Consider the following 14,411-nt stretch of genomic DNA (forward strand, 5'->3'; position numbering starts at 1 on the left):
CCAAGCTGTCCTGAGGTCACCCCACCTCATCCCCCATTGCAGCAGTCTCTCTCCACCAGCACGGAGCAGGTCCTGGCCGAACCTTTCCCCCACGACACAGCCCCTGCTGTTGGAGCACAGGGAAGACAGTGCCATGGGGGTACCCTGCTGGGAGCTCCCCCAGGGAGAGCCCCTCTTGGCACAGGGTCTTCGGGATCTTGGAAAAGTGCAAAGAGCTGTGGATTGAGAAGCAGTGGGCCAGCGTGTCTCCCTGGGTCTCCACCGATGGTGGGAACACAGGAGATACCTCCTCCTCACCGAAATGGCTGCGTTTGCTACTCCAGCAGTCTCAGCTCCTGCTGCTCCTCTGCCCTCCTACTGCCCTCCCAGCTTCCATGTCCTCCTCTCCCGTGCTTTTGTCCTCATTCCCTTTTAGCCCTCCATAGCCTTCTTTCTTCCTTTCTTTCTCTGTCTCACTTCCTCTGCTCTAGACCCTTTCTATCTCTCCTTCATTTCTCCGAGTACTTGAACCTTCCTCTTCTCCAGGCTGTTTCCTCCCTCTCCCAAGCTCTCACACCTCCTCATCAATGTGCTTTTGTGTCCTGTTGAGAAGCTGTCTGTTTTACCTTCCCCTGGAGGGGACAGGGAGGGAGGTAAAGACCCAGGAGCAGAAAGAGGTACAGCTTTACTGAAGACTTTACTGCTTGTGTCTAGCCACTGTCAGCTCTTTTCTGGATGTCCCTGAGCCAGGTGGAAAGCATTAGGGCTGGCTGGGCAGAAGGGAGGAGGGGAGAAAATCACAGATGTCCTGAGGTTGGCAGTGTCTGCCTGTCCACCTAGCATGTCATGTGGCTGGCAGGGGTTGTCACCTCCAGGAGAATAGCAGGTTGCACTTAAAATGCACATGCAGAATGCTGTGGCACGGGACGGCGGCGCTGCAAGTAATGGGAAGTACAGGGGGTTTGGGACAGGGGTTGGAAAGGCTGGCACGGGAGGGAGGAAGAGGTCCCAGCAAGGGAACAGCAGAGGAGGACTCAAGCCAGGACTGAGGTTGGTTGACAAAGCTGCACAGGGGTCAGGGCTGGGAAGAGGGTGCTCCAAGCCTTAGCAAAACTGTCTAAGCATATGTCCATCTTGTGGCTTTCTCTGGTGCTGTCACTGCAAAGCAAAGGTCTTTTCGCTCTCACTCCTACCTGTCCACCCAAATCAGCCATTCTCAGCACAGCGAGGACGTGAGGGCCATATCGGCCCTTCGCAGTCCTTTCACCACCCACGTTCACGGCTCCCGGTGTTCCTGTATGCAGCATGTGCATATAGCCTTGCACCCGCCTTCCCACCTGCACCAGGCTTCCTCGGCCCCGCAGAGAACAAAAGCCTCGTCACTGGTGCCAGCAGCCATACCATGGACCCTGAAGAAACCATCCTGCTATGCTGCTACCCATCCCGCCACCCACGCTGGCTGTCCACAGCCCAACGCGGGGTCAAAGTCTCTTCCCAGGTTGTCTCCACCAGCCGGCCAGGCGTGGAGGCGTCCCCAGCATCACCAGCTGCCAGAAGCACCTCCTCAGCCCCCTCAGCTGTGGCTGCTCCTGCCTAGCCTCTACATAATGTTTTAAACCCAGCGCAATAGGAAAGACTTCCTCAGGGCTCCTCTTCTTCACTGCACTGAAGCACGAAGCCACGCTCCGTTGTCTTCAGCGGGGGCGTGCGGAGGTGTTCCCTGCACTTGCGTTCTCACACAGCTCTTTGGTGGCCATCCGACTGCTCTAGAGGAACTCTGTTGCCACCGGGCTGCAGTATGCTCATTTCTACGACTTTTGGGCCCGAACAAGGGTTACGGCAGAGAGCCACTGCTGCCCTGCTTAATGAAAGCAAAGCAGACCCCACGCAACAGAAGAGAGAGATTTTCCTTTGCCTGTCACATGGATTGCAAGGACAAGGCTGTGTGTTTTGCCCTATAGGTTTAGGAGTTTTTGTTTGTTTGTAATAAGGTGTTTTCTAAGCTCTGCTCTATAATTTCCTGTCAGATCGTGGACTACTTCTAATGGATCCATAAAAGCTTGCTGAGAAAAGCAAGCTCAGGTATTCCTCACTGCCATCTGCTCATGCAAATATCCTACCGGTATCTGCGTATCTGCCAGAAAGGCAAATATCAAAAATTTCCCATGTTGCGTGACAGCCGAAGATACTGCTGGGAAAAAGTCTCTGCCGATGGATAAGCTGGGAAAACCCTGAACAGATCCTAGCTCTCGCGTGCCACCAGCTGAGCCCAGGACGACCACAGCACATCAGGTGTTCCCCTCGGAGATATCACTCCAACGGTATCGCGGGGGGGGAAGAGGCTAAATTTTTCCCCAGAGGTACCCACTTGGTGCGCTCAGAGGCTCACGAACTCTTCACCACGTAGGCCATTCACCAGAAAAATTTTACAACGCATGGTGAATCCCAAACGTTTCTTTTTTTATTTTACATTGGACAAATTCCAGTTAGGCTCAGACGGTAACGAACACCAGGGCAGGCGCGGTTATGCCGCGAGCAGAGAGCAAGAAGAGCGAGCAGCGCGACGCGTAGGCACTCGTATTTGTGGTTAGCCGTGAGGACGAGCTCATGACGGCTCGCAAGCAGGCGTCTCGGGGGAAAGGCGGCCCTAGACGCGCTGCCGGCACCGTGCCCACCCCGGCAGAGGCCTCGGGAAGCGGCGCTGCGAGGGTTACGCGAACCGGGGGCGGCAAAAACCGCGCTCGGGCCGGGCGCCGGCCCGGGGGGTGCGGGGAAAGCGCCCTCCCCGGCCGCCTCGGGCCCAGCCGGCAGCCAGCCGCAGGCCGGCGGGGCCGCCGCCGGGCCGGGAGGCGGGGCCGAGGGGAGAGGAGGGCCCGAGGGGAGAGGAGGGCCCGACCGGACCGGCGCGGTGCCCGGGGCGGGCCGGGCGGTGCCACCAGCTGTAGCGTCCCCTCCGCCGGCGGCCATTAAAACAGCCTCGCCCGACAACCGCCGCTGCCACCTCATTTCCGCCCCGCGCCCGTCGGGAGATGTCACTGGGGGGGGCGTGGTGTGGCGTGACGTCGAGTCACGGGGGCTCTCGGGGGGTGACGTCACAGGGTCAGGGGCGGGTCCAGCGGGGGACAAGATGGCGCTGAACAGGAACCATGGGCGAGAGGGTGGTGTCGTCATCCCCAACGCCGAGAGGTACCGGTGGGCGGCTGCGGGGGCCGGGTTCGGGCCGGGGGGGCTCCTCCTCACCCCCTGCCCTGGCAGCGGCGCCGGGCCGGGGGCCGGCGGGGCCCGGTGGTGGGAGCCCCCCCCGTCCCCTGCCGGCCCCGGCCCGGCCCGGGGGCTGCGCTCCGAAAGCCCTCCCTGGCAGCCTGGGGCGGGCTGGGGCGGGCAGCGGGGAGCGGGGAGCGGGGCGGGCAGCGGGTGCCGGGCCTGGCTGGAGCCGGCAGAGCGGCCCCGCCTTGGCGGCTGAAGCCCGGCGGCCCTTCGTGCCGCTCCAGCGGGCGCCCTGGGTGAAGAGTGGGCTGCCGTCGCCTGTGAAAGGCAAGGAGTTGCCTTTTTTTACGTGCCACGTAATTAGCGGCGTCAGAGGGGCAGAGGCCGCTTAAGGTAGGAGTCTTAATCGCTTGAGCTCAAAGTGAGGAGAACGTGCCGTGGCGGGAGGAGCGCCTCTCTTCGTGACATGGCGGCCAGCGGCTCGACGCCTGCCCCGGCCCCGAGTGGGGACCGACGGCCCCGAGTGGGGACCGACGGACCGGCCTGGCCGGCTGGGGCTCCCCGCTGATGCCCCTGGGGTGCTCCCGCGTCCGGGCCTCGGCTAGGGAAATCCTCGGAAGCAGAGGCCCAGTAAAGGATCGTCGAGTTGGCTTGGGGCTGGTAAACAACAGGAAAAGCACACTGCAAAAATACGCTCCGAATAACGTCGAGCTCATAACTGACGGTTAGGGATTGCGGAGCTTTTGCTGGTTTCAAGGAGATCTCTCGGTCCTTGACCTCACGCCATTCTTCGAGGTGCCGCTTAGTCACAGGTGGGTGCTCCGCGGGGTGCACAGCCCTCCCGTCGCATCCCTGGAGCGGCATGCAGGCCCGAACCAGTTCAGCAGCCTAATTATGCCCTGTGGCGGCGGCGGCGCGTTATTTGCTTGTGTGAGTAGCTGGGAAGGAGTAAACATTACAGCGACTACGTAGAAATTCTTCCCAGTGAGGCAAACCGACGCGAAACGTTGCTACAGGACATGGTTGAGGAAGTGTTCTGGTATGATCCAAACTGTCGAGGAGCTGGTTTTATCTAGCTTAGAAGAAATGTTTCCCCTCCACATCTTGGAAATGGAAAGAGCTCTGCTGCCTCGTCAGTCTGTCCCTCTCAGCCAGTCTGAGAATCTGCATCTAGCTCAACTATGAAGTAATCTCCCAGTAGAATTTCTTTGTCAGGATTTTTTTTTTTCACACTAAAGCTAGACCTTTTTAATGTCTTTCTTCTTGGATAGATATATTTTTCAGATACATCTATACTGTTATGTTTTTTTTTCTTCTGAAACTACAGGGCTTTTGGTTGTTTTCCCATACGCTGATCCTGCTGATTCCTTCCTTTGCCCAATAATTTTGCAGTTTCCTGACTCTTTACTTGATCTGACTTCTACAATAGGCTGATCAGAATATAAGGATAATTTTAGATCTGGCCTCTTCGGGCTTGTGTTGGGTTAGGGTTTGTTTTTTTTCTTTTTCTGTGCTCTTGAACCATACAGGCCTCAGATTCTTCTGGCGCTGTAGCACGCTGCAAAGTTGTCACCCCCAAGGCTCTTTGGTTTATTCTGCAAATTTTATTACTAGGTGGTATGTTTAGGGTCTGCCCTGTAGATTCAGTGACACGCTTTCCCAAGCTGACTCTTTCATTTTTCCTGAAAATATATTTAATTTTTCAGCTGCCTCCGTACCCCTGACCCTGCAATGTTCACAGTTCCCTTCTGACTTCGGTGTCATTAGCAGACTTCGCTAATGTTCCTACAGATATCCAATAATAATAACCTTATTGCTGACATTACTGGCTCCTCCTTTTGTTCCTTAGCATGGTGCTGTTTATTACAAATATTTACTTAAATCACGTGAAGGAGGGTCAGCAGTGAGGGTATTAGTGAAGCAACTTCCTCGGTTTGCACAGCGGGTGTGGTGTTACAGCTGTGCTGTTTTCCCATTTGGTGGCCAGTCCTGGATTTGAGCACGGACTTGGAAAGAGAGGCTTGCTCTGAGGTGATACCTTGGCTTCAAGGGGGGGCAGTTTTAGACACCTCGCCCCTTTCTGTGCCCTGACTTTTGGGCTGAGGCTCTTCTTATGCGGAGAGAGGAATTGCTCAGCCTCATGGTTTTGGAGACAGAAAGAGAAACTGTCATTTAAAGCTTCTCTTTGTGGAGGAGGAGCAGGGGTTGTCACAGGTGAGAGGATGAATTCTTCCGCTCTGCATAAATCATCCCTCTCTGTTCAAAGGAAAAACAGCAGGGCCCGCATCAGAACTGAGCCTTTTGGGAAAATACTCAGAGTTTCTGGTGTGCTATCCCCCTCCCTGTGTGATGGAGGTGTGTGCGTATCAGAGCTGTTGCTGAGTTTGTCTCTCCAATTTGTCTGATTTCCTCCTGTAGTGTTCTCAAACAGTGTAAAGATGTGGAGCTCTCCTTCAGTGACGTGACGGGCAAGCCTGAAGCCTTCAAAGGCACCAAGAAAGGGATGCTATATCTCACCCCTTACAGGGTAAGTCTGATGCCAGCAGGACTTCTTCTTTCTCAAGGGACCTTGCAGACTTTAGACGAGAAACCTAGTTGGTGATAGAAGAAGTAATTTTTGTTATGGGAGGAACCACTGAGAGTACTAGGTAGGAGAAGAGAAAGGGGAAATAGGATAGTTCATGCCTGTGTCACAATCCCAGTTCCCTACAAAGGCACGTGCAGTCCAGGAAATTACTGTCTAGAGAATATATTTCGTATAATGTGTCAGTCAATATGACTTTCTTTGAAAACTGTCATAGGTTATCCTTAAGAACAATAAAACTCTGTAAATGTGGATGTGTGTTTTGAGTGGTACATTATTTTGCAACGTACATGCTTCAGGCGAGCGAGCCATGTGCCATCACGTCTGTTTGGGATCCCGCGGTATTAAAGCTGTGAAATAACACAGTGCATGCGGATACTAGGAGTTGAGTTATCCTCTTTTTGGGTGCTGCTACAACTAGCGCTCCATGACCACCCTTTATATCTAATACAAGTAATTCAGAGGCATTCCCTCCTGTCTTGCAGATGATCTTTGTGTCGAAGGGCAAGGATCCTATGCTGTCTTTCATGATGCCGTTTTATTTGGTGAAAGGATGCTCCATTGAGCAGCCTGTTTTCTCTGCCAATTACATCAAAGGACAGATTCAGGCCGAGGCAGGAGGTATGTGCCTGTGCTTTGTAGGCTGAACTCTTCCCAAGTATCACAAGTCCTTTTATCTTCTGCTGAACATCAGATGGATGGCCTACGTGCACAGGAAAGACAGAGTAGCTACAGCAGTATAGCTAGCATGTCCACATTTCTTCTGAACTTTAAGGCACTGCTTCAGTGTTACTTTCTGCCCCCAAAGCTAATAACTGACTTTCACAGGATAGCTTTTGTTTAACCCTGTAACTTCTGTCTTGCTGTGTTTGTCACGTTTATTTGGTTTCTGCAAGTGCTTGTTTTCCCATCTTTGACCTGGAAGGGTGGGTAAGTGACCAAGTCACCAGTCATTGGTATTGATAGACAAAATTAGCAACCACTTTTGTTTTCTGGAGGTCATTAGTCACTTATCAGATCGGGTATGTTTGCGTGCATCTAGGGTGCTGCTGTATAGCATTGATTTAGCTTTGTTCCCAGTTTGATGATGAAACTGTGGTAAGACTTAGTCATGGTCATGACCAAACATAGGGAATCGCAGAAGGTAAACAGATTAAAAACAAGGCTTCTGGTTCAAATTTCTTCCCTCTTCAGCCCTAGAAGTAGTTTATGTGCATTTTGATGTCATCTGGAGAGCTTATGCTTTTACTTCCTGTTCCTAACCATGTCTTAAAGTGCCTGAGTCCTCTGGACTGTGGATCAGCCCGCTTTCTTGGGCTGAAATCATACTAAGTGATTTTAAAGAGGTGACTCTCCAAGGGGATGACTTTATCCATGGTGGATTGTTTTGTTATATTTCTGTCCTTTAGTTCTACTTTGTCCCCAAGACACTCTGTCTACTTTTGCTAACTTCATTGTTAGTCAGACAAGGAAGAGAAATCTTATTTTATGAAATCTGTTATTTAAAAGACATCTTTTTTTCCTAAAAAAAAAAAAAAAAAAATCCCCCCAACACCAAAAACCCCATACAAAACAAAGCATTCTTATCCTGCCATGTCATCACCTACTTGATTTTTTTCTGAAAAAGTGCTACTATACCTAAGCATTTATAATCTGTCTGAGTTTCTGTGGGTCAAAGAGATTAAAAATGTTGCATTTGATTTGAATCCTAGCTTGAGTTGCAGATCCTGATTTGTAGTCCACTGAGCTCAGCAATAAAACTTCATTTGAGGGCTTTTGATTAAAATCCTCAGTGAATTAAGTGTTTTCTTTACACCGTGTTCATTATTAGGTGCTATTAAACCTTACAGGAAAGGACAAAACATCGTATCTGGATTAGGCTGCTTCTACATAACTATAGTGGGGATCGTCTTTTAAAGGGTAAAGAAATAAGTTCTCGATCTTCTTGAGATACTGTTTTGGGGGACATCCAATAGCAGTGCCACAACTCTTTCCCTCTGCCAATATGACACAAAACAGTTTTGAAATAAAGAAGAAAAAAATAATTGGAGTATTAACTGTTTTGCTGGCTTGACTGCTACTGAGGAGGTTAACAGTCTGTTTCAATTGTAATTCTCTCTCTCCTAGGTGGCTGGGAAGGGCAGGGGACATTTAAACTGACCTTCAACAGTGGAGGAGCCATTGAGTTTGGACAGTTGATGTTCAAAGCTGCCTCTAATGGTAAGGGATCTTCAGAGCCTGCGGTTCCCCCACGACTGGCTGAGCTAGTTAGAGAATAGTGCTCTTGAACTTCGTGGGCTGGGTGAAGAGGGGTACTCTATGCACTCTTCCACAGCAACGTTGTGGGTTGTTTTTTTACTTTTTTTTTTTTTTCCGGGGGGAACTTTTGTTTTTCCTTCCAATCCCTTTTCTTTGTTTTATTGTAATGCTTTGTGCAATCAGAATATTCTGGAGTTTGCGCTTCTGAGGTGGACTGCCTTTTTCTACAGAACCGTATTCCTCCTGGAATAAAGTTGAGATATGTGATGGTGAAAAATTGATCCACTTACCTACCCTCAGCTCAGTTCTATAATAGTGGAGTAAGATGGGGGAAGTTAATGTGCACATTTGGAGGCGGGGGGGAATAAATTTAAAATAGTAACTTCTATTTAAAACTTTCAAATGGGGGAAAAATGTAAATTTTTTTCTGATACAAAACTTTTCTTTAAAAATAAATGTGCATTTTAAAATGTGCATTTTAAAATGTACATTTTTTTCTGATAATGTTTAAAAAGAAGTAAAACCCACCCTACTGATACTTGCTTTAGAACGGTCTTCTCTTCCAGCAGCAGGAGCTCTATGATTGAACTGGTACCTGATAGCTAGTATTTTTGCAGCTGGTTTCCTTTAGCACCCTGTGAACTTGCAGCGAGGAGGCTAATGCTCTTCAAGCCCAGTACTTTGCCAGGACTGTATAGTGAATTTAGATGATGGGAAATGGTACTGCATGAACAGGACTGTTTTCCTTTTATTCTACGTGTTTAACTGTAACAAAAGGATGTCTGGCTTACTAAACATGTGTGCCTTAGCTTCCAGGGGTGTTCCTCTCCAGAACCCCGGCTATGGCTATACACCTGTGCCCGGAGGGTATGCACCTGCCCCGCCTGCTCCAGGGGGGTATTCACCTGCGCCGGGGGGCTATGCTGCTCCTCCACCACCGAACGGACCCTATCCTTATACACCGCCTCCGATGAATGCCTATGGACCTGCTCCACAGCCCATGGGATATCCATATGCCCAGACTCCAGGTTTGGAAGTTGTGTAATGATGACTGGCAGGGTGTGTTTGGTGTTGGTTGTAAAGAAATCACGATGGTACGGTGAGGGTTACTGTGGTTTTGTCTCCATCAAGGATCCTTGTCCTTGCAAAAAATCTGTCGCGTGCTGTTGATCACGCCCATGCGTCTCTATAGTTGCAGCTGGATGGGAGGTGAAAATGTGGTTTGTAACTTGTGCTGTTGCTTGGCAGAGAATTGTTGCCTGCTGGCATGATGGGCATTAGCAATATATCAATTCCCTGTTGTCTGCATCCCTGCTGAGCCTGCAGAGCTTCCCTGACCACTGCTCTTGTCCAGGGCTAATGTGCTCTCTTCCCCTCTGTCCCATTGCCATGGTCCAAAGCATCAATCCGGTGTCATCTTTTTCAGGTATTTACCCACCACTTCCAAACATGAACCCCATGTATGTGCCACCTCCTCCCCCCTACTCTGAGCCGTCTCCTGCAGGACCCTCAGCCCCCTCAGCTCCCCCAGCTTGGGTGGGCCCGGGGATGCCAGGTAATGGGACTGGGGGACTGCCAGGGTCCGGGTGCAAAAGGGGGCTTGGGGGCTTGGGCTGCGGGTGGCGGTGTAGGCACAGCGTGGGGTGGGGAAGCTGCTGTTGTTGCAGGAGCTCAAAGTCATCTTGATCTATTATTTGAGATAACAGAGTGTGGGGGGAGCTGCTCAGCTCTGCATTGCACAGCTTATGGTCAGCTCTAGCCAGCTTGCAGCTTTCCTGAGCTGCTCTGAATTCAAACCCAGCTTGCTGCGGTTGCTGCTAGCTCTTTGGACATCTGTTGACTCCTCAAAAGAGCTATGGCTGGGGAGAAGGCTCTGGGGCTGGGGCCACTGCCTAAGGCATGTAGATGAGCATGTCCTACGCTTGCTTCTTCCCTTTCCTTTCTAGGGGGCAGCAAGGCCATGGAAGCCGCTTCCAGTGCATATTACAACCCTGCCAACCCACACAACGTGTACATGCCTGTGGTGAGTACTGCGCCTGCGGCCTGCGTGTGCCTGCTCCCTCTCCCATCACTAATAGAGACAGAGGTTTGCTTTCCTAGCAAAGCCTAGCATGCCTTCACTTTGAAAATGCACAGAAAGTATGCATTTTCCTGGGAGGTGTGGATGATAGTCCATGAAGAAGGCTTGTTAAATCCTCAATCAGGAAAGGAGGAGAGCCTTAACATTCATCCAGTAACAGCCATTCAGTACGACAGAAGCTCTCTCCTTCTGTTGGGCCTGGAAGTGGGGAGAGTTAAAGAAGAGCAGGTCACTGAAGGAGGAGAGCATGTGGGGTTTGTTTTCATTTTTTTTCTGGGCCGCATGGAGACGGGGAGGTCTCTTACTGTTTGTTCAGTCAGTGGCAGCCGGTAGGTAGGCTGTAGCCTCTGTCTGCTATGTGACAGCCAGCCTGCCTGTGCCCTTCACTGCCTCGTGTGGCTCTGTGGTGGGCTGGAGACCCATGGAGCAGCAAAGCTGGCCCTCAGCCCAGGAGCTTGCTGTCTGCGGGGTCAGAGCCGTGAACGTTGACAGAGACAAAGCCCTGGAAGTGAAGGGAGGATGGCAATTAAAACAGATTAAACGATCTGTTTGCAATCGACCATTTGTTACCTGGTTTTGAGGGGACCTTCACTAGAAACATTACGGGAGGCAGCATAACTGATACTAGAGAGGAATGGTGTGATGAAATGACAGCTTAAAACACAGCACCTGGCTCTGTGTAGCTCACTGAAGAGCAGTCGTTTCTTGTAAGCCAAGCCTGGGAACGCCTGGGAAGAACTCATCAGAAAACAAGCAGGGTTGTTGACTCTACTGTTATCTCCTTCCAGGATCAGCCACCTCCTTATGCACCTCCTGAGGATAAGAAGAACAACTAAGAGAAGGAAATTGCAACCAGCCTTCCACACTCTCTCTCTCTCCCTGAAGACAACTTGGCTGTTACTACCCTTTGGGTTAGCGTATCTCTAGGTCTCTTTGTATATATACAATATATGTAGTGCTGGGCAGCTGAGCCACTGCCCTCCTTAAACATTAAGTCAGTGGCAATACAAGATGGAACAACAGCACTTTCCTGCTTACTTGCTTTATCTCATGGGGTCGAAGCACTAATCCTTTGCTCTGCCATTGGCTTCAGGGGAGAGATGGATGACTTATTAAACCACCAGTACACCACATGACTAATCTAGGACTGAAATAGGAAGGCTCTGGGATCTTGGAGTAAAACCACTTGGAATGCCAAACTTTTGACTTCTTCTGAAGCACCATCCAAGAGGAAGGGTATAGAGAGCCTTGAGGTTCCTGCATAGACCCTTGGGTGCCCCAAAAGGTGTTAAATTTCCTTAAATTCTGGCACAGTTCAGCGTGAGATGGGACTCTGGAAATCCTGTATCGTGCTGGAAGTGTGTGTTTCATGTCCTGGACTAACAGTCATGGGGTGATGAACTTGGGAAGTGCATCCTAAGAGACACTGAAGCATTTGGCTACGCAAGAGGGAAGGGGATGGTCCCCAATCAGCCTGCCTTTGTAGAGGTCGAACAGAAAAGCAAACAAAGGTGTGCTGCAGGGCAGTGAGCTGATAGACTGGCAGGTGTGCAAATCAGTCTTCCTTTCCCTCTCCTAGAAGCAAGTCCCATATCTGTGCAATGATCCTGTGTCAAGCAGGCGTTTTTCAAGCGTAATGGAGTCAAGTGCTGCACAGGAGGCTGCTTGCCTTGGAGCAAAATGTGTTACATTAGGAAGATGGCCTGGCAGTAGCCTTGTCAGAAGATGGGTCCCGCAGCCCTGGCTCCCTTCGCTGAGCAAGCTTGCGCTGTGCGCTAGCTCCGCAGGGGAAAACTGGCCTTCCTCTTTTCCTTCAGCCGCTGCAGCCGGGGCGCGTGTGCCCGCATCTGAGCAACGTGGGCCGGTGGGCGCTGTAATACCGGAGTTCGGTGGCTTAGGGGTGCAGTGCCCTCTCTCCGCTGGGAACCGCTGTCCGGTGTGGATGTTACTAACGCTCCGCTCTCTTGCAGAGACTCTGGCTGCTCAGCCACAACCTTTCCTTCTTCCTTAGGACATAGTGCCATTAAACCTGCTCTGAAGAGCGTCTCTCTAGTCTGGTGGAGACCCTTTACATATGGGGTGATCGTACTTCTTCCTACAGCCTTCCTACCTTCACAGTGAAGGGGAAGGAGTGTTTTCCTTCTTACTTCCCTGTGTGCTAGGGCTCTGCTGTAAGTCAGGCTTGCACGACTTGCAAGTGTGAATTCCTAAAGCAGCCCTGCACTGGGGGGGAAGTAAATTTCCTTACCTATAAACACCGTTTAAGTCTGAGTTAGAGATATTCTAATAACTCTGTATTTAAAAACAAAAAATCAACCATGAATGTTTGTAACTTTTGAATTGCACTTTAATACAGGAGTGTTGATACCTTTAGCTGCCTGTTCGCTGGTGTGTGTGCGTGTTGTGTTGACCTTCATTCCTGCCTACTGCACAGAAGGCTGGAACAAACGGCAACCACTGGTGGTGGTCTCTTAGGTGGGCTATGGGCCAGTCCTCTCTCCTGGGTGCATGGCTAAGCTGGATCTGGAATCAAGTAACTGGGAGGAGAGAAGAAGGTAGGGCTCATCCTCTTGCTGCCTGGGGAGGGTGGAAGGCTGGTTTGTGCCTTTGCTCTCACCCCGATATCCAGAACTGGCATGTGTTCGTGTCCTTGCGGCAGGCACAACGCTACATCTGGCAGGGGCAGTGTCTCCACCCTGCCACTAAGGCTGTATTCTTAGCAGCTTTCCTGTGTGTATTTACATTTACTGCCTATCTTTAGGGAGTAGGGAGGCCTGTCTTTAAGATGAACTCTAGCCAATTTTTTTTCCAGTGAAGGGAAAACAAATATATGGTAAAGGAAAATGGCACTTAACTGGGAACTGTAAAATCTGAGTTTCCCCTTGTGCTAAGGAAGGCTGGTGCCCTGCTGAACATGGTGTAACTACTGAAAAGCTGTTTTCTTCTCTGCATCAGTCCAGCCTCTGACAGGGAAACCAGTTCTAAGCATAGTTGTTCCTCTTTTGAGGTACTGACCCTGTAATCCTACATTGACCAAGTAGCTATAGCTCGCAACACTGAATAAACATGAAACAGAGCATGTGACCTGCTTCCCTTTTATTTCAGTTAATTTGTCTCAATTACTCCCCAAGAACAAAGCCAGCTCCTGTATACGGACATGAAGTGCATTCGTCCTTTCCTGTTAGCACTGCAAGCATCATGTTCAGCATCTTGCTGCTGCACTCAAAGTTTCTGGAAGTGGCCAGAATCAGCCGTTTGGTCCTGCAGAAACCAGCGTGGGCAACCAACCCTCCTTCATCATCTGAACAGAACAGGGAAACTTCTTTTTTTTTTTTTTGGGGGTGGGGTGGGGTGGTGTGTAATCTAAAATGTGGTATTTCTAGAGTCTGTCCCGCCGCTCACTTCCAGTTTATCAGTGCAGGCTCTTCGTCAGGATGGGGCTGTGGATGTAGCTGCCCTTGGGAGGAGGAGGAGCCTTTCCCTGAGAACCCCTTGGGTGTTCAGCCCACTGGAGGAGGGCCTGAGCCCCCTTTTAGCAGGAATTTCCTGCTAGAGCAAGGACAGCTTGCAGCTCAAGAGGCACCTCTGACCATCTCCCTACTCAAAAGACCTCAACCGAACATCAGCATCTTCCTGATACCACTTGTGCACAACACGCTACAGCTCTGCAGTTTTTGGTGCTGTACCACAGCAAGCTGCGGGGGCTGTGCATGGCCAATTCAGGTTTTTGCTCCGCTCTGCTGTGAACTGATACCAGAGAGGCTTTAATCCAATGCTAGCATGTAGTGCTGGCCTCCAGGATCCTGGCAGCAGGATCAGGCCTGCAAGCAAAGCCTCTCTGTGTCGGACCGTCACTCCTCCAGGAGCTTTTGGTCCTGGGGAGGGTACAGGGGGAGGGTACGTGGGAAGGGTGCCGCCCTATTGACAGCCCCTTTTTCTAAGCCAAGCTGATTATAGCAGAGGATAGAAGGTGGCCAGGTCTGATCCTTGAGGCTAAGTCAGCACCTTAGAAGATACTAAAGCATCCAAGGCCTTTCTACAGGCATAGTTCGAACAGCCCCTGCAGGGGTTGGTGATGCTCAGTTCAAAGCGGTAAAGTGCTCAGGTGCCAGAGCTGACAAACTCCAACAGTGGCTGGACTCTGCTCGTATGGGATTTTCCACAGGAGGATCTGAAAGAGCTTTGCAATCATCGAGGAATCACACTCTGCACGCTCTTAGGAGATGGGTAACAAGAATTCCTGATTCACGCAGACTGAGTAGACATCATCAAGCTGGTACCGGAGGAATGACCTGACGGCCA

General features: G+C 50.9%; 1 protein-coding gene across 2 annotated transcripts; it reads left to right on the forward strand.

Annotated features, from left to right (window-relative positions):
* The first annotated feature begins 3,084 nt into the window (after positions 1-3,084).
* WBP2NL (WBP2 N-terminal like) lies at positions 3,085-13,341 on the forward strand. 2 transcript variants are annotated; one of them, XR_014228021.1, is made up of 9 exons: positions 3,085-3,165; positions 5,605-5,713; positions 6,256-6,391; positions 7,898-7,990; positions 8,839-9,057; positions 9,456-9,584; positions 9,976-10,052; positions 10,898-12,664; positions 13,215-13,341. XR_014228021.1 is itself a non-coding variant. In XM_082310296.1 (8 exons), exons 1-8 carry the CDS (start codon positions 3,107-3,109, stop codon positions 10,943-10,945), a joined length of 870 nt encoding a protein of 289 aa, XP_082166422.1. In that variant the 5' UTR covers positions 3,085-3,106; the 3' UTR covers positions 10,946-13,167. The 2 variants fall into 2 exon arrangements, 1 of the variants encoding a protein (XP_082166422.1); XM_082310296.1 differs by lacking the exon at positions 13,215-13,341 and having other exon boundaries at positions 10,898-13,167.
* Positions 13,342-14,411: the final 1,070 nt, after the last annotated feature.

This window comes from Platalea leucorodia, assembly GCF_965183815.1.
Source record: "Platalea leucorodia genome assembly, chromosome: 4".
Classification (NCBI taxonomy): Eukaryota; Metazoa; Chordata; class Aves; order Pelecaniformes; family Threskiornithidae; genus Platalea; species Platalea leucorodia.